Below are 24,087 nucleotides of genomic sequence, written 5' to 3'. Positions count from 1 at the left end.
AAGACGGTGAAACTGCATGGAATCTACAGAGTTACTTTGAGATGCACAGGGTTTTAGCGAGTTGCCAACCCGTGGCATCCGAGGGTGGGCTGGTAGCCGAGAATCGTAAGCGTGGAATCTGTTGTATAACCAGGAGCCAGAGTTGTCATGATATCGTGAGCATGTGAAATGATGCTTATTGATAGCTGTGGGACGTCACAAAACCACAAGATCTCGAGCGGTCGTTAAACGTGTGGGACGGTGTTCAACGGTGCGGCGTTAAGCCTCAGGAAGGTGGGGGCATTTAGTTGGGTAACTGGAGCTATGTGGCTTGTTAAGCCACACCCCACCCAAGCTACTGAGGAGACTCGCGCCAAGCAGCCAATTAAGGAAAGACGCGTCGACCGCGTTCTCCCGCGCTGCAGCCTTGAACATCACCAACTCTAGCAATTGAACCGTCGCAGTCCAGACCAACTCTCTCAACTCGCCACATTTCACCACGACGACCTGTAAAGAAAGTCTCGCCCGAAAAGACTCTCAAAATGTCCGACTTCGAAGATGAGATGGACATTGATCTCCCCGTCTCCAAAGACGTCACCTTTTCCTCCAGCAATGCAGCCAAGGGCAAGCGCAGTGCCGCCAATCTCCCAGTTGAAGCCGAAGACAGCCTTCCATGGTACGAGAATTGTTTCTTCTTCTACTCTATTCAGCCCGTTTCAGAGCTCTGACAAGATCAAAACAGGGTCGAAAAGTATCGCCCAGTCTCCCTCGACGACGTCTCTGGCCACCAAGACATCCTCGCTACCATCAACAAGTTCGTCGACTCGAACCGCCTTCCACATCTCCTTCTCTATGGTCCACCCGGCACCGGAAAAACATCCACCATCCTCGCCCTGGCCCGACGAATCTATGGTGCCGAGAACATGCGCCAGATGGTCCTCGAGCTCAACGCCTCCGACGACAGAGGTATCGATGTGGTCCGCGAGCAGATCAAGACCTTTGCCTCAACGAAACAGATCTTTAGTCTTGGAGCATCGACCTCCAAGACAGGACTTGCCGGTTTCAAGCTGATCATTCTTGACGAGGCCGACGCCATGACGAGCACAGCCCAGATGGCACTGAGACGAATCATGGAGAAGTACACTGTCAACACCCGGTTCTGCATTATTGCCAACTACTCCCACAAGCTTAGCCCGGCGCTGCTGTCTCGGTGTACAAGATTTCGGTTCAGTCCCTTGAAGGAGCGGGACATCAGGGTGCTGGTAGACAAGGTTATCGACGAGGAGCACATCAAGATCAAGCCTGAAGCGGCCGACGCGCTAGTGAAGCTCAGCAAAGGTGATATGAGACGAGCGCTGAACGTGTTGCAGGCTTGCCATGCGTCAAGTATGTTCCCTTTTCTCTCCGCCCTTCAGTCTTTCCTTGTTACTAACAGATGCTGCTAAGGTACACCCCTCCAACCAAAAGACACCCCCAAAATCCCCGAAGACCAGATCGTCCGCGAAAGCATCACGGTCGACACAATCTACATGTGCGTCGCCGCGCCACCACCGGATGTCATCAAGAAGATCATGAACACGCTGCTCAGCACGAGCGATGTGACGGCCTGCTTGGCGGCCGTCAACAGCGTCAAGGTCACACAAGGGTTGGCGTTGGCGGATATCATCACTGCGTTGTCGGAGGAGCTGGTCAAGTTGGAGGTAAAGCCAGAAGTTATGATCACCTGGCTTGACCTACTTGCCCAGGTGGAGCATCGGGTAGCAGGCGGCGCCTCGGAGGTCATACAGACTGGTGCTGTCGTTGGGGCAGTAAGGAATGGAGTAGAGTTGATGGGTTGATGACACCAGCGCGGACGCTGTAGGATTAATATATGCATTGGCAGGCGTTATGGGCAATCGCCCGAAGGAGCAGTCACCACCATAACTGTTGCTTTTTGGTGTCATATCATTTGTTTCATTTGCATCCCCTCATACTTATGGCACAGTGATGAGAAGCTCAGGCGTACCGAAAATGGAAGGCCGAGGGGCGTTGAGCAACCCCAAAAACACTGCCTGAGCAAGACCAGCAGCCTGTTTATCACAAGGTAGCCAGCCTAGCTTTGCACGAAAGAAGGGTTGGTTCAAGGGTGTTTTGACTATTTTTCGATGCAGCCCTATGCATCTCCCTAAAGAAGTTACGGCCATCTCATCAGAGGGACCCTCCTATACTTTTAACGAAGCTGGTGGCCAGATCTCGCAGACCTGCATGACTGGTGATGAGCCTCCCAAAGCCGCTTCGGGTGGCACTGCCTCGACGATGTATAAAACCATAACGGTGATCTTATATTTTTGGACTTTGAAACTTAAACATATAAAGTTTCGCCCGTTAAACCGGCCTTTTCTGTATATAATATATCGTTAGGTATTCTATATTTACCTAATTATATGCTCTATCCCAGAGAAATTATAAATACGTCGAAATAAAAAACACTTATAGTTTCGAATAAAATTAAGTTGAGAAACTTTCTAGTTTAGCTAAAGTTAGGATGGAACGCTTTAAAGCTCGGCTAAAGCTAGGATAGGAAGTCTTACGGTTCGGATAAAGGCCTATAGAAGCTCGGATCTATAATTAAAAACCCAGTTTTAAACTAAAGGTTGGTACCCTACCTAAATAGCAACTCTCGTGTTCCCGTTGCTCAACAAGCACCAATATAACATAATTGTCTGGGCAGCAGCAGACACCGTTTTTACACACACTGTCCCGAAGAGAGATACCGAACACCAGTCCTTCTCCACCCATTGCCTCGTCAATGCCCGGGTCATTCAAGGCCTCGAACACGACGATGCACGCTGGGTCCAATCCTTCGAGTTCTCCTACAGTGTACGTTGGTATCTCATCCCAAAATTCAATGTTAGGTAGGTATCATACATGTCGATCCGCTTCTATCTACCATCTCGCCGGTATGCCACCTTCATCTTTTTCTTCATTCAGTCTTTCCATCATTCATCATGCTAATAACTTGAACCCACACGGCCTTGAATCCGAGCCTCGAAACAGTAACACTCCCCCACCAATAAACATATTCATCCGTCCATCGATATCAGATAAACCATACCAAAAAAACCTATGTTTGACTTCAAAGCGAAGATACGCCTGCTCAGGATGCGCACAACGCAATGCCTTTTCCCCTTTGTTATTCACTCGTCAACACCCGCCCTCCTCGCAACTGTCACCAGCTTCAACGGTTCCTCAGGCTCCCAACTCTCGCTAGGTTAAGCCATTTCCGCTTCCCACCACCTACGACAGGCGCTCCCCCACTGGCAATCGGCGCTCCTCCACCCCGTTCTACGGCTGCCCCCCCGCTGTCGTGCACATGTCCCACCGGCGCGCCTTCATTGCCCTGTAATTCTAGTTCAACCCCTCCCCCATCATCGTCAAATTCAACCTTTCTTTCTGGAGCCTTACTCCTCAAGATAGGCGGTGGCGTGGCACTGGAATTAGCCCGATCGTCATCAACGAGCGAGGCGCGTCGTCCCCAAGAAGGTATTCCGATCAGTGGCCGTTCGTCTTTTGAGGTCGTGTCTGCAGCCGGTGCGGCGAATGGTGTCGCAACGGGTGGGTCGGCCGAGCCGGTGGAGCGACGGAAGAAGTGATTCAGTCCGCGCGATCTAGGCCGAGCAGGGGTGGCAGCAGCGGGGGCCTGGCTTGCGGTTGGAGGGTAATGGTGTTGCTTTGATACGGACTGTGATGGTGTGCCCTGTGTGTCCGGATGACTCTGCGAAACCTTTCGGGGTGGAGGCGGAGGTTGATGAGCCTGTTTCGGTGGCACTGTCATTGCTCGACTTTGAGCCATATCTGCGAGCTGGCGAGACGGGGGCCTGATATCTATACTGTTGCTTCTTGCTCTACTTCCCTTTCCAACACTCATCTTTATCTTTGACGATGGGGATGGTCGCGCAGGGGAGGCTGATGCGGCTCCCGAGAGGTCGGCCCCCGTCTTGGCCTGTAGACTTGACCTGCGATTCGGCGGCGGAGGCGCAGAGTTGAGCGAGTCCAGCGTCGGTGTCAATACCCCCGAACTAAAGACAGGTTTGGTCAATGACTTGCTAATTGCATCGAGAGTGTCAGCCATTGGCGGGTGCGGCAAACCGTTCCCGCCAGCCCCCATATATCCTGCACCTTGCAGCGAACCAAACATGACGTTGGTCGCCCAGCCCTTGGTAGAAGATGGGAAGGAGAACAGATCTGGTGAAGCGCGATCTGCCCTGTAGTTTGGATGGGCCTGCGAAACAGAACTCATGGGATCAAGCGGGGCCTTTCGTGGTGGCTTCATGCCCTCTCGGAGCCAAGTGTCAACACTCGACGTGGTCGATTCAGCGTCATCTGCACCCTTGTATTGACGCAAAGCATCTCTCGTTGATTGGGGTCGTTGGAGCTGGTCCATATCTTCATTTTTGCCGGCTAGTTTGCGGCTGTCAAATGCCGTCGTTGATGCTGGCTGCGTATGCGTCGTCTGTGTGCGAGGTTCCAGACTGGTGCCGTGCTCGTCAGGCACTGAATGGTGCGAGGCCGTTGTTTCCGACAGTGCCAGATAGCTCTGCTCATTTGTCAGGTTTGGCTCGTGGGATAGGGTGTCATTGGAGTTTTTGTACAGCCGCAGTGTTGTGGTGGAAATGGTATCAGGCGTTGGAGGAAGCCCGCGTTCGCTTGTCAAACTTCCGTGCGTGAGAACCTTTTCCAGAGCCTCCCTCTTTTCCTGTTTCGTTTTACGCTTAGTCATGGAGGATGGTGGGCGAAGAAAGGGGGAGAAGTCGTTGGCTGTGGTTTGTGCTCTGGCGGCATCCTGGAGGGCTCGACGTTTGACTTCCACCTTCTCCAGCTGACGAAGAGGCGAACTTCCGGCCCCGATCACGTCGGTAATGGTGTGGAAATGCGTATATTCATTCGAGATGGCGCGGGCTGTGCTGGGACGGTTCTTGGGGGTGGCACTTCTGACTCTGGTTGGTGATTCCAGAGCAAGCATGCGCTGCATGCAAGACGTGTCCATGAGTGAGGGACTCTCTTCCTTAGGCGATGGTGCGTCTGGAGACTTGGTCCGACCATATACGCTCACAAAAGAACTTTCACTCAAAATGCTCAACGTTGGACTGTCAAGTCTGAAACTCCCACGGATTGTCTCAGGGGTGGCTTCGGGCATGGTTGGGAGACTGGACACGTTGCCACGGGCCCCCAGATACACATTTCGAAGGTTTTCGGTGCTCTCACTGTGCTCAGAGACAAAACTGGGCATTCGATTGAGGGTCTTAACCTCGTCGGACCCAGATGGCAGAAGGACCTTGTGTTTTGATGTTGCCTCCGCGCCTGGCAATCCTTGGACCTCGACTTGGCGGACCATCTCTCGCTCCCTGAGCAACTGCTCAACCCGGGCTTCCAAAACCACAATCATGCTGACAGCTTCTTCAACTGCCTTGTCCCTTTTCTCCAGCTCGTGAACAAGCCTGTCATTCATCTTGTCCGTCTCGGCCTTTTGGAGCTCCAACCTTTCCAAGCTCTCCTCCAACACCGTCTGCCTTTCCCGCCGATGGTAAAGCTCAAGCTTCAGGTCAAAGTTCTGCTTGTGGAGATTCGAAAGAGTCTGTTCCATCTCCTTGACTCCCAGGCCCTTCTTCCTAGCCGAATCTGAGCTTTGGCTCGAGATTGGACGACTGTCTGCGGGGGACGGGCTGCGGATCGCTCGGTTGTCGACGGTAGAACGAAAGAGATCATTGCTTGTCCTACTTGACGCGCGCTCGCTCTCAACCCTCCGCTCGCGCTCCAATCTCTCTTGCAACAAGGCAGACATTGGAGTTACGGCAAGACTCGTGCCGTCGGAAAGCTCTCGCGACAAGTGCGATTTTGCTCGTTCGCCGCAACGGCTATGGTGGTATCGGTGAGAGTGTGTGGAAGTTGTTTGCGCTGTTGAAGAGGAACTGGAGCTGGTTCGGGAGCCTGCCTTGGGACGAGGAGAAGAAGGGACCCGAGCTGGATCATCCAAGTGGCCTTGTGTGCCATGGCCATTCATGTTGGGCAGACACAAACGAAGCTGTTTTGGGTACCAGGGCTGGGGTGGGTCGATTGCCGATGTCAGCTGGGTGCGAGGGGCGACAAACGGCCGAAGCCCTCGCGTTTCGTACCTCACAAAGGTGACCAGTCAGTTCGATATAAAGGAAGGGGTAAGTAGTCCCCAGGATGATGCCGGTATGTGTTCTGTTTCCAACGTCACAACCAGAACCAGGCTTTATCGAATCCCCTGACCTCTTTGCAAAGGGGTGGCAATCGCGGCCGTTGGACCCCCAAGAAGCCTTCAAGTCATGAGGAAAAGTGAGATTGGTGCGACTGTGTCTCGGAACTTTGAGGAATGAGCAAGTCGCGATGGCTAGGAAACAATGGCGGTGGCACGAAGGACGCAAGACGGGGAACGAGGAACGAGGAACGACGGAGCGGCCAATCGATGAGGTATTCGAGATCAGCGAGAGACAGGACCAGCCGTGATGCAACAATGAGTCAGAGGAAAAAGGAGAAGAGATTGTCCGAGGGCAACGGGGATTTACAGAGAAGTAGCAAAAAACAACAACAAAAAAATAAAGGATTTGTTGCAAGAAGAAGCAATGGCGGGCAGGAAGGATGAAAGTCAAAGTCAATTGCTGTTCCATTGGCGTGGGGCAGAGCCAATGAATTCCAGGGACTTTAGGGATTGTGCTTGTTCTGGCTTAGCGTTGGATGTGGCGTGCAGGCACCAGTGGGTCACTGCAGGGTGACACCTTGAACCGCAGCTTTGACGTTGAGCCCATTCCACCCCCCACTGCTCACCTCACATCTCCAATTGCGGTTCACCACCCACACGGAGTACCGGCTCCTGAGGATAGGATTCGACACCAATGGCCCTTCTTCTGATCCCACCTCTCCCATCATCTCAATTCCATCATAGGGCTGAGCAGGACAGGCTTCGGGCTGTGACCCCTCCTTCGCAAACTTTCTCGGCAGGGACCGTTTCAAATACCGGCCAATCAGAACAACCATCACTCGGTTCCAGTGTGCTGGAAGCTGGTTCCGAATACAACCCCACTCAGGCTGCTGGAGGCGGTCAGAGCTCGGCACATCATCATCATCGACAAATGAACATTGTTTCGTTCTGGGATGTCGAGCAGTGTGTTACCATTGAGTTTCCTCGAATGCATATGCAGCAACGTCTTTCACCAATAACTAGCATCAAATAAATTCTTCCGTTTGAGACCTCTTGTCTACGCCGCTTTCGTTGGTGGTTGATATCCCCTTATGGCCTGCATGGTGCAGTTTTGTGCCCCCGCCTTCGCTGCTTGGCTGTCGTTGCTGATTGAAGATCTTGGTCTGACTTGAACTCAGGGGTAAAAGGGGCTGCTCAACGCCCGAAAACCGACCATTAATGTACAACAACATCATCCATTGGACATCCTCTCTCCACCGAGTCCACTCTCGTCTTCTCAGTGATGATATTCCTCGTCAACTCCATCAATCTATCCGCCAGCTCATCATCTTGCGACATTGGGCTGCCCTCTTCAGGGATGCAAGGCGGGCAGATATACTGGCCTGAATCCTTGATCTTGGTTGCGCAGAACACGGTAGGCACGGCTCCCTCAAACTGGTCCTTCTTAATCGGTTCTATGCCGTACTTCATCACGTACCCACCCAAGGGATACGGCTCGAGAATATCCTCCCTACTCTGCTTGGTGCTCACGAAGCCTGGGTGTGTAGCGTTCATGAGCACATTTGGGTGCCCATTTTGCGTTACCTTGCGGTTGAAGTATCGCGAGTAGAGTATCCCCGCCAGCTTGCTCCTTCCGTACTGCGCATTGGGTCCGACGTCCTGGTTGATCTCGTCCAGCGAAGCGAACTTGGTGTCCTTGGGAGCACCGGTATGCAGATTGGAGCTCTGGTTGCTGATTCTCACAATGTTTCCTTCCTCGGCCGTCTTTTGCATCAAGGGTAGCAGATGGGATGTGAGGACGACGTGGCCCATGTGGTTGACTGCCATGTGCCTGTCGACTCCATATGAGGTGAGCTCGGCTGACATGATGCCTCGACCCGAGTTGTTGACGAGGATGTCGAGCCGGTTATTGTCGCGCTTGATCATCTCGGCTACTTCTTTGACCCGCCGCCAGTCGCTCTATGTTGTTTCTTCTCAGTGAGTGTCAACACCGGAGCAAAGGGACAACTTACAAGGTCACACTTCATCCAGACCATCCGGGCAGCCTTGTCTTGTCCCAGTTCATCGGAGATGACGGCTTTGGCACCCTCAAAGACCTCCTTGTTGACGGAAATTATGTAGAGCTTACTGATGTTGTGCTTGAGGAGGGTATATGCCACGCCGAACCCAATCCCTTGGCTGCCTCCCGTCACAACACCCACCTTTTCGGTCAGATCAGGGCAATCATCGAGCTTGAATTGTCGGGAGCCGAGCTTCGTGAATGCTCCGCCGAAGTTTTCGGCGAGCGTATCCTGTACGTTTAGCTCTGTCAGTCTCCCTTCTTCAGTGTAGGTAGGCATGCGAAGACCTACCCCCAATTTCTGCATCGTGTTCGACACCACGCCTTTGGACACAGCCGTGGATTTGATGGTTCGGGCTTGCGGTTGGTGACACGCAAACACAACAGCAGGGCCAGTAAATGGGTTGACTCTTGCGGTGCAACGGGGAGCAGGCAAAAGGGTCGCGTTGGCACGTCGAGCCACCAATCGTTGTACCATTTCCTCTCAATTATGTCAAATCCTCCGAGAACGAGTCAAAATCCCCTTGGAGAAAGAAAAGAGGGAATCAGCTCTTATGTGATCATGTCTTCGCCCTCCGAGGCCGTCAAAGCTGAATGCATGACGTATCTTGATCCGAAGAGCTTCCCCGCCCCGGTTGGGATCGTGTCAGGAACTGCATATCGTTAGCTCAGGGGCAACTTCTAAGCTTTGGTGGATTGCGACTCAATCACCGAACGTTTGTTCACTCTTCGTTTCCCACAGTTATCAGGAACAATTAATACCTGTGGGGAGTATTGTGCACACTCATCTAATGCCTGTTGGAGCCATGGATATAGTTATGCATGAGATGAGCCTGATTCCCGTCAGGGCTTCTTCAACGTCAGAACCAGCAAGGCTCCTGTACAATAAATAGCCCAGAAAACGGTAATTTCCTAGGTAAGATACCCGGTATGATCTGAGAGTTATTCAAAATAAGAAGACGGGCAGGATCGTAAAAACAGAAAGCTAAGGTAGGAGTCATGCAGGCCGAGATTGACTATCATAAATGCTATGGTGAAGAAATCGCACATTGGCCCAAGCAAAGAGCTACTATAGCCGGGGTGGGACAGTAAAAGCTGTGATAGATCTTGGGGAAAAATCAAGATCGATTGATTCGTGAATTAATGTGTGAAGTGAGGGGCAGATAAGAATTTACAACGGGCGGGGGATGGAGGGGCTGCCTGACAGCAGACGGCAACTGCGAGCCTCGCCATGCCATCCATCAAGATCCGTTGACTTCAGCCCCCAATTCGCATTTCTGTTTCTGGTAACACTCTCGTCACCGTGTTTCCATGTTTGAATTGTTATCCGGTTTTGGAGTCTCTCCGGAGCCTCGTCGACAACACCCTCTTCCCCTGAGTGCAACCACACCATCGCCTCTCCTTTTGTGACACGGCTGGGAGCATCAGTGAGATTATTGGCCAATTGCTAGTTTGGACGAACTGCAGAAGCTACGCCGCCGCCATCACCCAATATGCCCAGCTGTGTCATGAAGGTGCCCGCACGATTGGCCGCTACACTCAGCCCGGGATGTTGGGACATGCAGGGTTCCATTTACGAACATGAACTTCTTGCGCAATCCCGTGATTCACCATCACTTCACCGATCGTCAAGCGGCTTATCCAGAGCCTCGTCCATATAACCTGTCGGAGCCAGCGGGCAAATATGTCGGCCTCGGTACAGCGGACCTCCTTATATAGAACCGGTCGCTCCCCTGGAGAGAGATCTACTCAGCCCTATGACTCGAGACAACTGGCAGACCACGATGGCATCTCGACATTTACACCAGCATTACCAGCGTCGGGCCCCCAAAGCAAGGAGCCAGAATCCCGGTGTCCTAAAGCCGGGGCATCACTCGGTCACACGCGCTTTTGACTCCGAATCCGCACCCCCGACATGCTTTTCTTCCGAGGACCACCCTCCAGAGGCTATCAGAGATCACACCAAGCATTATTTTGGATGCATCAACATCGCAGACCGTGCCAGTTACTTTCTTGACCCCGACAACAGCCCTATCTGGCAGCATGAGTTCCTCCTTGAGAAGGAGTATCTGAAATCGCTCCCCGAAAATGGAAAGCGTCCAGACGATGAGATTACACGAGCCGCAAAACAGCGTAGAGATAAGACGATCGAGAGCACCGCTGTCGCAATTGAAGCTCAGTACAGAAGAACCGACATCCTTCGACAGGCTGTCAAGGGAACAGTACCAAGCGGGCCCTGCTTGCAGGAATCAACGAACATCACGAGAACTGATCACTTTGTGACTTGTGTTGAAGAAAGTGGGAAGAACTGGAGGGGATCAACGTCATATCTGGCCGGCTTGGAGAAGGTTCAAGCATGGAAGCGCAATAGACCAATCGCCGAGAATCCACCTAGTACAGCAGCACGGCTCCCTAATGTTGACCCCGAATCAAGACCAGAGCCCGGACGGGAAGAGGTCGGAAAGATAGTGGAACGCATTCGCAAAAGCACACCGGCAACCGATTCCAAATCAGCAGAGTACGATCTCGAGCGAGATGTAAACGCATACCTCATTCAGTACACACGCAAGAAAGCCGAGGACTGGACATCTACAGCACTAAACGCAGTACCCACCACGGATTCTCGCTCAAGGACACTAACGTCGTCACCAACACGGGAGACCTTTCACAACGGCACAACTAGCCGAGCACCGACTTTTTCACCAACACAGAGCTCGCATGTTCAGTATCTCGAACCTTACGAGGAGGAACTTCAAGATCCAAGATTCAAGGGTAGATTTCCGGACCAGCGTCTAGCTATGAACATTGTTCTTGGTGCAGACGGAGATTCGGAGTCATCTCCCGCACCGGGGCCTAGTATTCTTGCTAGGGATGTTATCAAGGTCGACGACCCTACAAGAATACGATATTTCCATCTGCCGTCCAACAACATGCACGTGAGTTGTCCTAATTAACCGCTGCTAAAGTGCGTTGTTCTGAGATGCTAACCCGGTACATAGTGGGTCGAGGTACAGTCTGCTTTCCCTTTTATTGATGAATGAACATTGACTTATGCCAATCCTAGAAAGCGATAGCTAGATACTATGGTGAAAGCCATCTCAACATTGACCTCAGCAACGCATCAAGGGATCGATCTGTCAAGACACACACTCAGATGCTTCTGAGGCCTCAGTTTTGGCGTGGTCAGCAACATGGAGCTCGAAGTGGTGTTGTGCATGCGAGACATATGAGACCTCTCTGTGAGAGAATATCGTCTGGTATGTGATGACAATCATCCGAAACCCAAGAAAAGTCAACCTGACATTGCTGCAGAGGTTACCGAAATTGAAGATAATCCAAAGAATATAGTCCTCTTCGTCCGTCAACCAAACTCTCCACACCTCTGCTCGAGTATCACTGACCCTATGTCTCGACACAGATGCCCTATCTACACTGGGATACCGACAGAATGAGAAACAAGATGGCGAAGATGATTGATATCGAGTCGGAGCAGCAGCGCAGAAGAAACGAAAACATCGCCTACGAGAAACGCAAGACACGCATAGAACAGAGGAAGGACTTGGAGCCGGGTGCGAAGCGCATATTACACACAGATAACAGAGATCAAAACGATGAAAAGACGACTCAGAGCGGCGACCAGAAGCGCTCGACGGCCCCGTCACAAGGTGTGAACGATCTGGCTGATTTGATGAACAGACTTGTTTCTGTCGGTAGAAGCAAACAGCGGATTGAAATAGATGACAATGGCAGGCTCAAGATCAACAATCCTCTCGGACAGTACCTGATTGACGCGGCAAGACTCTACGAAGCCATATCTACTTATCGAGACCAACGAATGCTGGAGAAGTATCTGTACCATGATCCACCTCTTCACCCCCGCCGAACGCTTGATCAGTCCTACTACTGGACCTTGAAGACCACCAAGGTCCGAGACAGGGACCAGGTTGTCTATCGGGGAACAAATATGAATCTGGATTTTTGTCACCGACTCGAGCCACAGCCAACTACAACAGAGTCCGGTCCATGGAGCCGGCTCAAGGGAGTATTCCATCAAAGCTCGGATAACGACAATGTCGACGTCACACTGAAGTGGACTGACCACTGGGACAAGACGGATAAACATGGCTGCGAGCACTGCCGGAGTGACATTCGCAAAATTTCTCAGCTCGTGATGGTCGATCAGCTCTGGATGTGGGTTTTGGACGAGAAGACAATTATCACCTCATTTCCCAAGCGCTACGGGTTCAACAAGCAGGATCTTTCGGGGGTGCACAAGTCTATTCGTCAAAGGCTGAAGTTTGCCCGCAAGAATCAGGTCAGGTCGGTGTATGACTTGGCTCTGATCATCCTCGACGAATGTTGCAACACCTTCTTTGATCGAACCAAGACTGAGGTTTGTTTTCCTTCAGCAATCTTTGAGTGATTTCAGCTAATACTGTCGCAGGACAGCCAACCACAGGTGATGGACATCTTTTCAGAAGCTATTGGTAATGTGGTAAGTTCGTCCTCTTGAGACTCTTGGCGGGCTTCTTTTACTTAGACGTGTTGCAAGACGAATCAACACACGATATCCTTCCAACATGTCTGGCATTGGACACAAAAGGCATCCAAAATCTACCGCTCGAGATCCAAGTACATCGACTCATCTGACCTGCACGTGCCCCTCTTGGACATTCACCCAGAAGGGAAGCTGCAAAGAGAGGTCAAGGACATCATTGATGAGCTCGACATCATGATTCATGTTCACAAGAAGCAGAGAGAGGTGATCAAACGATTTTGCAAGCATGTAGAGCACATTCTCGATCCCGACGGCCGGTGGAAGGAAGGCGCTGTCCAACATGACCGAGGGACGTCAAGAAGGGCACACAGTACCACTGAGAACATGGAAAAGTATATCAAAATGGAGGAGAAGCGCGACCAGCTTCTGTGGTTTCGAATGCAGTCTCAAGAACTTCTTGCCGAAGTGGACGATCGACTTGATGAGCTTGAGGGGCTGAAGAAGGGGGCTGAGAGTACGGCCCAAAGTGTGAGTTTGACCAGCTACTACACCGCCATACAAGTCACTAATTCCGAGGTCAGGTCACCGATCTTCTGTCTCTCAAGCAACAACAGGCAAGTGTCGTTCAGGCATGGGAATCGGTCAAGCAAGCCGAAGAGGCAGTTCGCCAGGGGCGGGCTATCATGATGTTTACTGTCATCACTATTATCTTTGTAAGTAACTGCAACTCGTGACACTTGAGCTATGGCAACTAAGGAAACGCTCTGGCTAACTGCGGCAATAGCTCCCCTTGTCATTTATTGCCTCGATATTTGGCATGAACAATTACGAATTTGGCGGCAGCGATAATCCATGGAGTGTATGGGAGCAACTAAAGTTCATTTGTAAGATCCCCTCAAAGTCCTCCCCGGATTATTCTGTAGTTTCCCGGCCTAACCTACGGCAGTGCCCATTTCCTTTGGCGTCATTTTCCTTTCCGTAGTCATTGCCTTTTCCAACCTCCTTCGCGCCTTCATATGGTCTCTGTTCAAACTGTTCACCACCTCGGTGCTTATATACTCCGGTCTCTATCGATTCTGGCTCACCTTTAGTGACGAGTGGTGCTCGACTTCGATGATGCAGAAAACGGAGAAAATGGTGCAGGACATGAAGGAAGAGGTGAGGAGGGCGAAGAAGCTGCGTCGGAACCAACGAAGTCAAAAGAAGAAGCAGAAAGAGGATGGGAAGGGAAAGAAAGGCAGGGACGGAAAGGACTCCCAAGATGAGGACAAAGATCAGGGGAAACCTACCAGGCATGCCAATGGGAATGGAATACAAACTGTTCACTTCTTCACAGAAATGGGACAGGAGCAGCGACGCAATACCGCGGGTCGACGGTCCTGGGATAAACGGCGACGGGATAAGTCCCCGCGTCTTCGAGTGAGCACATGGCCTCGCGACACGCCACCCAACGCTGGTGGATCGACTAGCGCCCATCCAAGAGTGTCACATCATGAAGAGAGAGATAACAGATCTGCGCAAGACATGAACGGAAGCCAGCTGAACGGGGACGATGGAAGTGGAAGCCCTGCAGGGCTTACAGTTCGGGGGTCTGATAATAATGTTTAGGGCGTCTTTGCAACCTTTCGGGGAGGAAAATTTGTCAGCGTGTCGGGGTGTCACTATGGCTGGTCTCACAATGTTAAAAGAACAAAATCTTGGATTGCTACCTTGGGAAAACGTCCTTCGCATAGCTGCACTAATATCTACTACATATTCCAGACAGCCAGCTCAACTCGGTGAACCCCCAAGCTCGGCTCCATAACATCATGCAATGTAAATCACCACGGTTTTTTCTTTCTTTTTTTTCTGGAGTTTCTCTTCCAACGCTGTCGACATCCCGCCATTCTAGACCCTACAGCTGGGACCAATATCACAGTGGGCAATGGCTCCAGTGCCACGCCGCGGCTGGGTCATTAACGTCGTGTGTTGCCGGAACTATCCTCCCAAGCCGCGACAGCTGGGGTTTTAGGTTTGTTTCCGTCGTTGCATTTGAAATCCGGGAAGCTCCCGTAACTGGAGTCGGACTCGGAGGCGTCCTCGTCACGAGCTGTGGTAGTGCTTGACAGGACATCGGTGCTGGAGGCAGAAATGGTGATCTTCGCCTTTGTAGGGCTAGGAGGGGGACTGAGGGTCTTGGGAGAGGGGGTTGTTCTCGCTCATGTTAATGGGTTGGGAGGGTTGAGTACTGTGTTGAACCTTGTGAGGATTAGTGGTTGAGGTTGTTGTTGTTGATGATGGATGGTGAAGAAGTCGAGTCCGCAAGGGGGATGCATAGTGCCTTGCTTTAAGCATGGGTGTATGAGAACCTTGATGCAGATGGTTGAGAACCTCTATGGAAATGATGTAGTACATGAGAACCTTTGTGGAGCGATGGAGTTTGAGATATGACCAGCGTGATGAGAATTCGAAACGGGCGTGTTTGAGCGTGGTTACAAGGTAGGCACAATCTATTGGGATGAGGAGTGATTGATGATAGAAAGGTCAGATGGGGAGACGTTCTGATCCCTCTGTTTCATCGCTTCTTCCCATATCTTCACCATTATCACGGGTCCAACACCATAGCTTCACTACACCAACCGGCCCTTTTGGATTTCTGCAATACAACTTAACTACAAGCTTAGTTACAATTTTCTCCGTGCCGCCATATGCGTAGGTGATTGAAGGGTTCTCGACCGAATACCACGGCATGCGCCGGTGGTTACATTCCACCACGTCTCCAAGCAGATCTCTGACTGGCTGTTTGAGCCTCGAAAACGTGACATCCCAGACGTTGGATAGGGTGTGCTCGTGCTACAAGGCATCGACGGGTCCCTGCTGGTTCTGAAGGATGGCCTTCACATCAAACAAACTCTTGAACATCGTCACCATCTCAACCAGGCTACAATTTGCGTTGGTGACGAATCCGGCGACTTGAGTTATAGCCAAACGAAAGCCGCAAAGCTCTTTGAAAATTTCGCCTGCTGCCTTGGTATCTTCCTCCGCTCGGCTGGTGATCGCCTCGTCGAGGGCAAGCTGACTCATTAAAAGCGTAGGGCTCTCCTCCCTACCGAGCGGCTGAACAACCCAAGTCTATTTTGCTGGCGTGAAATGTGTCGACGTATTTCTGACGGCCATGAGGATAGAGCCCGAGTCTGTTGAAGGGAGGTAGGAACCAATAAGCTTCGGATCGTCCACGTTGTCCAAAACTAGTAACCACGGCACCTCTGACAACGAAGCCTTGGTCAAGGTTTCCGAGGAGGTAATGGCAGGAAACTTGAAGTAGAGTAAAGGACGATCTGGTTTAACAAGATTACGCAATAACTTTCTTCCTACCGTTTTTTTAATTATAAATCCAAACTTCAATAGGACTCTATCCAAGCGATAAAACTCCTATCCTAGCTTTAGCTAAGCTATAAAGCCTCCTATTTTTAATTTATCCGAGCTATAAAAGTTCCTATCCTAACTCTATCTGAACTAGAAAAGTTCCTATCTCAGCTTATCTATTATTTCTCTTGTGTAGAGTACGTAATTAGGTAGGTAGATAGAAATACCTAACGATGTACTTAATCCACGACCCTGATCAAGCAGTGGCTGTTGCCATTGAGCGGTGTAAGTGGTGTTCCTATTTGTGTCACAAATTGCCAGCATCATACAGAGTACAGCGTGAACACCGGAACCTCACACATTTCCCAAATCAACATTCCCAATAAAGTGCGACCCTCCGGCACACCTGTACCCCGTATCTTGCTTAATCCACGGGTACCCAACAGGGCAAACGCCCATGGCCTTCAAATTTTCCTTGATTGTCTCCTCCTTCCTTCTTCTAGCTTCCTCCGCCAACAACCTGGCCACAATCCTCTCCCTCGCCTCCTCAGTCGCTTTCTCCTTGGCCTCCAACAGCTGCCTGTATTCGTCCTCACGCTCCTCCTCCGCCCGACGATCCCGCTGAAGCTGTTCCCAGACCGCATCACTGACACCTGCGTCTCGCTTGATCCAAGAGTCTTTGTTGTTTGGGTCCGTTGTGCTGATCTCGGGAACAGTGGGTGGCTCTTCTTCTTTGTCCTCAACAACCGGTTCTGCTGCAACCTTTGTCTGCTGAATCTCATTGGCAGTGGTGGTACGGGTAGCCGGTCGATGAGAAAGTCCCTGCGGCGGCGGGGCTTGCGATCGACGGAGTATCTCCTGGATGTCGATCTTTGGCGCATCAAAGTTGCTTCGAGAAGACCGCTCATTCAGCATGGTCCGCAGCTCGGTAGTCACGACGACCTCGGTCAGCACCAGACGGCCACTGGCAAGCCCGGTCTTGTCTGTCAACATCCTGTTGAAAATGGCCCTGGACACACTCTGAACATCGCGCGCGCTGGCCCAGTTGTCTTGGGCGGCGAGGTGGGTAAAGTAGGCGATGACCTCCCGCCTGAAGGTAGCCGTTGCTGCAACAAGGCATGTGAGATCAAAATCCTTGTCTCTGCTCTTGAGCCCCATCCTTTGCTTTCCGAGCAATTCGCAGAGAAGTTTCAGACACTCATCGGCGGTCAGCGATCGGAAATTAATCACAGCTGGGAAGCGCGAGGTGAGGCCCGAGTTGACGGACATCAAGCGGTTGATGTCCTTTTCGTAGCCCGCCAGAATGATGATCAGCTTCTTGACGTAGCGGTCCTTGGTGACGGAATCCACCAGTTCGTCCATGGCTTCCTTGGCAAAATGTCCCTCGGCGAGACGATACGCCTCATCCACAAACAGCACCTTCCCAAGAGCCTTGTCCAAGAGCTGTTGCACCTTGGGTCCCGTCTGGCCGACATATTGTCCGATGAGGTCAGTAGCAGAGCACTCCACCACTTCTGCAGTTGACAGGAATCCCATGTCGTAAAATACCTTGCCCATCTTCTTCGCGGTCGTCGTTTTGCCAGTGCCAGGTGGACCTCGGAAGAGAAAGTTGAATGGGATGTTCTCCTTGGGGTCCATATCAAGCGACTTGAGCGTGCGGACTGTTTCCTGGTATCCCTCGAGAAGCCTCACAGTCTCCTCACACCCAACCGTGCCCTCAAATAACTGCTTTACGCTGGCAGTCGACTTGTCTGCACGGTCGAAATTCTCATCAAAGTCCACGGCCTCGAAGAGACTATCCGATTTCGCCTGGCCTCTGCTGAGACGTCTTTGGTGGCGAGCCTTGGCTGCATCGAGCAGGATGTCGATTTCGCCAGCATTTCCAAAGTTGGGTCGATTGCGAGCCCTCTTGATCATCTCCATGGCAACAGCAACGGCTTGGGGAGTGGCTTGGTATGCCGCCTTCTTGAGCTTGAGGTCAAAGATTTTGCGAACGTCCTCGTCCGAGAAGTCCTCAAAGTTGAACCCAGAAGCAATGGGGAACCGCCGGCTCAGTCCAGGGTTAACGTTCTGGAACATTGTCTCCATCTGATCCTTGTAGCCCAGAAGCAGGACGCAGCGGTCGTCTCCGGGGACGCTCTGCACCTCAGCCACAATGGTATCGATGACAGCGGTTTTGTAGGGGTCCGAGACTGAGCCGTGGCTGCCTCCTCCTCCGTAAAGACCATAGGCTTCGTCAATGACCAAGACCTTTCCAACAGTTGCCGCCAAAATTCCCTTGGTCTGCTGTTCTGATTGGCCCAGAGCACCTCCAACAAAGTCTGACGGGTTCTTTACCACAACTGTTGACAGTTAGCTTCTCGCCCAGAACAGTTGAAGTGGTTACTCAAAGATTCCAAGCCCGCAGAGACCAAAAGACAGAATACATACCTTCGCCTTTGGAGAGCAAACCGAGTTTCACCAAAATAGCCCCATACAACTTCGCCACAGTCGTCTTGCCCGTGCCAGGATTTCCCATAAAAACCTTGTTGAGAGAGTATTCGATAGGTGGCTTCTCCTCCAGTTCTCGCACATAGTTCTGTTGAATACTGTCGACAAGCGAACGAACAGCATCCTTGACAGACTGAAGGCCAATCAACCGTTGAAGCTCTTTCCAGGCGGCGCAATTGGTCAAAGCCTCCGCAGGCTCCGGACCGATAAGGTCTTCTTTAGTGAAGAAAAGGTCGTTTGGTTTGGCACCTTTTTTCCTCTCACGTCGTAAACGATTGGCTTGGCGCCTCGAGATGATATCCAGCATGTTTTCAACAGCGCGCGCGTTGCCGAATCCTTCCTTACCCCGTCCTCGCCCGATACGCCGGCTCACAATCCGACAGTAGAGCCCACGTAGGCCATCGGCGCAGTCCATCGCACCGTTGTACTTGTGGTTGATCTTGAGCTCGAGTATTCTCAAAAGTTCATCATCGGTGTAATCGGCAAAAGTCATATCGACTGGGAATCGGCTTGGCAGTCCAGGGTTGTGTGCAAAGAAGCTCTCCATCTGCTTGCTGTAACCAGCCAGGACAAAGACAATCTTGCCTCTCTGGTTCTCGACTTCAGCCAGAAGGTAGTCGAGAACAGCGGCGCCACCAGGATTATTGCCGGACGTGAGTTGGTATGCCTCATCAATGAAAAGAACACCGCCGCCGGTGTTGAGGATTCCATCAATCAGCTTGGTACAACCAGAAACACCAATGTTCGCCAGGCCTGCACCGGTCTTCTCCTCGAAACAGTTGCCCGGAATGACGCAAAGCTCCGTGAGAAACTCTGCGTACAGACGGGCCACAGTGGTTTTTCCTAGAGAGAGAGAGAGATTAGACCCGAAGAGTGAGATAGCATGGGTGACTTACCAGTTCCGGGGTTCCCCAGCATGGAGCAGCTGAATCTCTCCTTGGCCAGTGATACATCTTGCCGCAAGGCCGTATCAACCTTTGACTTGATGTTCAAAAATTCTTGCTTGACATCCTCCAGCCCGATCATGGCCATCAGCTCATCAAGTGCCTTGCTGTAAGTCCCTGGCTCCGACTGCTTCAGAAATTCCCATTCTGCCTTTGACTCACTTGTCCACTCCTCGGAAGACTTGGCTGACGTTTTCTTGGTGCTCTTGGAAGTGGCTGTATCCTTTGATCGGGCTTGCGCCTCTGCACGTTGCCTGTTCTGTTGACGGAGCTTGATTTCGGCCTCTTTCAACGCTTCGAGGTCTGCCTTTTGCTGTTCAATGGTCTCGCTCCGGTTCCTTTCCTCGGCATGGTACTTGTTGACGCGCCTCTGATGTTCAATTTCGTCTTGGATCTCTTTCAAGGTGCGTGCGTACTCCTCCTCGCGTGCTCTGCGTTCTTCCTCCAGCTTCAAATCTCTCTTGGCCTTGCGCTCCATTTCCTTATCCTCTTTGATGCTGCTACTGTGTTAGTTGGAGTTTCCAACGCGTAACGTAATCACCAATGGACGCGTGGAGGAAGAAAACATACCAGTTGACACATCCCTCATTCTGCCTCCCACATCGCACTTTCACCTTGTGCTGTCTGGCGCAAACTCGGCTGATAAGTTGATTGCACTCCGTCCTGGAGTGGTCGTCAACGCGGTGGCAGCGAGATCGACATTTGTGAACGCCACATTTGAGGAGTGTATCACTGTGTAGAATCCAGTTAGCCCTGCACCTTGTGAACAGAATAATAGAGCTGCAATAGAGACTAGAAGCCAAGGGGCCACAACATGGGTGGTAATGATAATACGCAAGAAAAAAAAAGAAAGGGAAAAGACCAAAAAACGAGACCAAGAAGAGGGGGGGAAAAGGAGAAAAGAGAAAACACGAAAGGAAAAGAAAAAAGAAAAATAAAAGGAAAAGAAAAAAGAAAAAGAAGAGAAAAGAAAACAATGTTACGCCGAGTGCCAAGCCCCAATGCTGGAAAGAGGATATGCTGAACAGTGGCCCTGCCACTGTTTTGAAAAAAAAGAAACGTTCGGGGCCACAACATACCAAAGCTCAGTGCACCCCCCGTCGGGGCAATACTTGTCAAAATCAACAGGCTCCTTCAACAATGCCAGAGTCGATGGGTGCTTTTCGCACTGGACTGGAAGTCCGTCGTAAAGATTGCCGTTCTTGTTCAGAAGCTCAAAAAAAGGAGCCCAGGCCGCTCTACCCTTTTTGCTCTGCTTGAAGGTGTCCATGTTTCCGATAAGAACAAGGCAGTTGCGGGCTCGTGTGATCAGAACGTTGAGTCTCTCCGGGGCAGACATGAAACCGACATCACCAGAGCTGTTGCTACGCGTGAGGGAAGCAATAACGATATCACTTTCCTCTCCTTGGTAGTTGTCTGTGGTCGTCAAGTGTTAGTCTCTTTTGCAATATTTCTGTGGGTGTATGTCAAGATGCTCTCACCAATGGTCGATATCCGGACAGGCTTCTTGTCAACCTTGGCGGCGGCCTCTGAGATCAATCCGGCTCTGATCAACTCAGCTTTATCCATCTCGCTAATTTCAAGATCATGCTTGTTCTTGGAGAAGACGTCTCGCAAAACACGCAGCTGACCCAGATAGGGAGTCAAGACGACGATCTGGTTGGAGCTGTAGCCCTGCTGTCCGAAATACTTGACACAACGCAAGACCATCTCGGCTTCAAACTGGTTCTTTTTGCTCTCTTTCGCACCCGGGTCGCGGCGGTCCTTGACCGCTCTGTCGATGTCTTCCGGCTTCGTGTGGCTCAGAAACACAACTCTATTCTGCAACCCACGAATGCGTTCGCGGCCGCTTGTCTTGGGGCCGTCGAGAAGCTCGGGGTATGTGAGCTCGCGGGCGAAGCAGGAAATCTCTGGAATCATGCGGTGCTGTTTCTGAAGAGTGGCGTGCTTGGCTCCCTGAAGGATCAGCCTCTCAAAAAGAGATCGATTCAGGTCGAATCCGTCACCTCTCTCAACTGATAATGCATAGTTGTTGATCTTGGGCCGCAGCTGCTTGTGATCACCGATGAGAACAAGCTGCTTGACGGTGGGTGAGAGTGCCGTCAGAATGTGGCTCTCAAGGATCTCTCCGGCCTCTTCCACCAGAATGACATCTGGTTTAGCAGCACGGATCAAACGAATATGTTTGGCAGCGCCGGTAGTGGTGCAACCGATGATGCTTTTTTGACGCACGATCTGGTTATCAGACTGACTGAACTGGATCTCCAAGTCTCTCTGAAGATCTCCATACTGGCGTGCTACCTCCTGCAACGTGTGTAGTCGTTCTTCAGCCATGGCCTTGGTCCATCTCTCAATATGGCTCAGTCGGATCGGGTGAGGCATCTTCCAGACTCCACGGGAAATGTTGGGGATGTTATTCTTGAAGATGCCAGGGCCTTGGCCAGCCATCCACAGCTTGAACAGATAGTCTTCCTCGATTTCCTTGCCTTTTTGGCCGGTCCGCCGCCACCCATCTTCGCCCTCGGGAACTTGAAGAGCCTGCAAGAAGTGGGCATCCGGATCCGAAAACTCTAGGTATTCTGAAATCTCCTGCCAACGAAATGGTGAATGTAAATAACTCTGTAGCATTTGCTGGAGTTCTGTGGCCAGCTTGGCTGCTTTTTGCCTGAGATCGTCGACAATAGCCCAACCATCCCGGCTGCGTCTATAACTGCCCTGTTGCGCAGAAAGAAGAAGGGCGCTGGTCCTGTCTGTGCACTTCGCCTTGGAGCCGATACGGACCATGGCGGTGTCAGGAATTCCAACATCGAGAAGATCCTCCATGAACTGGTCCAGGGCATGATTTGTGTAGCTGAGAACGAGAATCCTCAAGCCCGCCTTGTGCAAACAACGGGCAATCTGAGCGCCGATGAAGGATTTTCCTGTACCTGGAGGGCCTTGCACGAGACTCACAGGCTTGGTCAAAGAGGTCATGAGGGCCACCAGCTGGGACTTGTCAATCGAGATGGTGCCGGTTGGGGTGTCAAGGTCCACAGTGCCCTCGCCGGCGAGATGTCTACTGTCCTCAACAAGCTGGGCCACCAAAGGCCGTAGCTTGGGGGGGATGCTGAAGTCAGATGCTGCTATGAGCGCGGGGTTGACCAGCAGGTCCATGAGAGGCATGTCGGCGGATCGTTGGAGGCCCAACAGAACGGGTTCGTAGGCAAAGACTGGGGTGCCGACCAAGATGAACTGCACAAACTCGCGTCTGGGCAGGGTGAGAGCGAGGATGGCATTGCGAAGACCATTTTCGTCGGTAAACTGCAGTGAAACGATGGGAGGTGACTTGGCGAGGTTGTCGACGTCGCGGTCGACAAAAGCAAAGCCAAAGATCTCCTTGTCGCGACAGAGGACACCAAATGCTTGGTGGCGGAGGAGATTTGTTTCGTCCTTGAGGTACTTCTTCCGCTCCTCGGGCTTCATCTTTTCGAGAAAGTGCAACCCTTCAAAGCACCTGATCAAAAGGGTGCATGGTTTGGCTTTTCCCTTCGGCTGCAAGTTGCCCACGTCAATTCCCACTGGATCCAGTCGGCCGAGCATGAACGACCTCCGATTGTTGCCGCCCTTTTTGCTGCCCATGGCCACCTGCAGGTCTTCCCTCAGCTCGGCCAGCATGTCCTCTCGCAGCAGGCGAAACTGGTTGTCGAGATGTACACTCGGTCGCTTCTCCAGGTCAGTCTCGCGCACATCAACCGCCGTCTGGTAGAACGGGAGCTGAGTCGACAGGAACTCGTCAGTCGTGGGATAGATGCTAATTCTTCGAAAGTCGGCCAGGTCATTGTCGTGTCGCCCTCCGGGTCCCGCATTCCCGACAAGACCTTCCTCAGGCGAGCCCCGAATGCGCAACACCTTTTGAATCAGGTAGCCATACTCGCGCGTCACATGGCCCTCTGACTTGAGGAGTCCCTTGGATTCAGAGATGGCCCTCACATCATCAATCACATTCACGTTGGTGGTGGGTGGGAGAAGCGCAAGCTCAAGAGCCAGCCAAGCGAAGCCGCAGAGACTGGCATCAGGGATCTCGTGGTTTTTGAAGAACTTGACCAGAGCATTCCATACGGTCGGAGGCTGCGCAATGGCCAAAAGGACGTGCCGCAACAGCTGCCCGTCGGCTAGAACTTTGATGCCAGGATGGGACAGGTACTGCAGGAATGGAAGCGTACTGGCAATCATGAAGCGCAACGACAAATCGGCTCGGACCGAGTCCCTGACAGAGTCAACACCGGCAGTGCTCCCAACGATAGTTTCGACGCAAGCACTGGGGTTCTCTTGACCTCGAACGGCCTCGAGGAATAGCTGGGCACTCTGGGGAGTCCTGATAGGTCGAGTCCCAGCAACGGTCTCTCGAAAGAGCGTGCGCAGGCGATTGGCTCTTACTGAGTTGTCGGTTGACGCCATGGTTGATTCAACAAAGGTGGGATGAAGAGGATGGATAGAGTTGTGTGCAGAACTTTGGGAGAAAAGATCACAGTCATGTTCAAGGGGTTACCCTAAGATATCAAAAGCCCCGTCGTCCTCCTTCCTCCTCAAA

At 51.8% G+C, this 24,087-nt stretch overlaps 5 protein-coding genes across 5 annotated transcripts; 2 read left to right on the top strand and 3 right to left on the bottom strand.

The window, feature by feature from the left end:
• Positions 1–521: 521 nt before the first annotated feature.
• PODANS_3_11490 (uncharacterized protein) lies at positions 522–1,817 on the top strand (the record flags this gene model as incomplete). Its single annotated transcript, XM_001903441.1, has 3 exons — positions 522–655; positions 722–1,365; positions 1,426–1,817. The coding sequence occupies 3 exons, from the start codon at positions 522–524 to the stop codon at positions 1,815–1,817; spliced, it is 1,170 nt and encodes a 389-aa protein (XP_001903476.1).
• Positions 1,818–3,196: 1,379 nt separating this feature from the next.
• On the bottom strand, positions 3,197–6,019 carry PODANS_3_11500 (uncharacterized protein; the record flags this gene model as incomplete). Its single annotated transcript, XM_001903440.1, has 1 exon — positions 3,197–6,019. One exon carries the CDS (start codon positions 6,017–6,019, stop codon positions 3,197–3,199), a length of 2,823 nt encoding a protein of 940 aa, XP_001903475.1.
• Positions 6,020–7,396: 1,377 nt separating this feature from the next.
• PODANS_3_11510 (uncharacterized protein) lies at positions 7,397–8,547 on the bottom strand (the record flags this gene model as incomplete). The annotated part of the gene is made up of 3 exons (XM_001903439.1): positions 7,397–8,140; positions 8,194–8,472; positions 8,533–8,547. 3 exons carry the CDS (start codon positions 8,545–8,547, stop codon positions 7,397–7,399), a joined length of 1,038 nt encoding a protein of 345 aa, XP_001903474.1.
• Positions 8,548–10,024: 1,477 nt separating this feature from the next.
• On the top strand, positions 10,025–13,425 carry PODANS_3_11520 (uncharacterized protein; the record flags this gene model as incomplete). The annotated part of the gene is made up of 5 exons (XM_001903438.1): positions 10,025–11,176; positions 11,383–11,497; positions 11,553–11,596; positions 11,659–12,633; positions 12,793–13,425. 5 exons carry the CDS (start codon positions 10,025–10,027, stop codon positions 13,423–13,425), a joined length of 2,919 nt encoding a protein of 972 aa, XP_001903473.1.
• A 3,012-nt stretch (positions 13,426–16,437) lies between these two features.
• On the bottom strand, positions 16,438–23,954 carry PODANS_3_11530 (uncharacterized protein; the record flags this gene model as incomplete). The annotated part of the gene is made up of 6 exons (XM_001903437.1): positions 16,438–18,404; positions 18,514–19,416; positions 19,470–20,020; positions 20,088–20,309; positions 20,501–20,933; positions 20,999–23,954. The coding sequence occupies 6 exons, from the start codon at positions 23,952–23,954 to the stop codon at positions 16,438–16,440; spliced, it is 7,032 nt and encodes a 2,343-aa protein (XP_001903472.1).
• Between the last annotated feature and the right edge of the window lie 133 nt (positions 23,955–24,087).

The sequence above is a fragment of the Podospora anserina genome, chromosome 3 (genome assembly GCF_000226545.1).
Source record: "Podospora anserina S mat+ genomic DNA chromosome 3, supercontig 3".
Taxonomy (NCBI): Eukaryota; Fungi; Ascomycota; class Sordariomycetes; order Sordariales; family Podosporaceae; genus Podospora; species Podospora anserina.
This window is presented reverse-complemented; position numbering and strand designations above follow the sequence as displayed.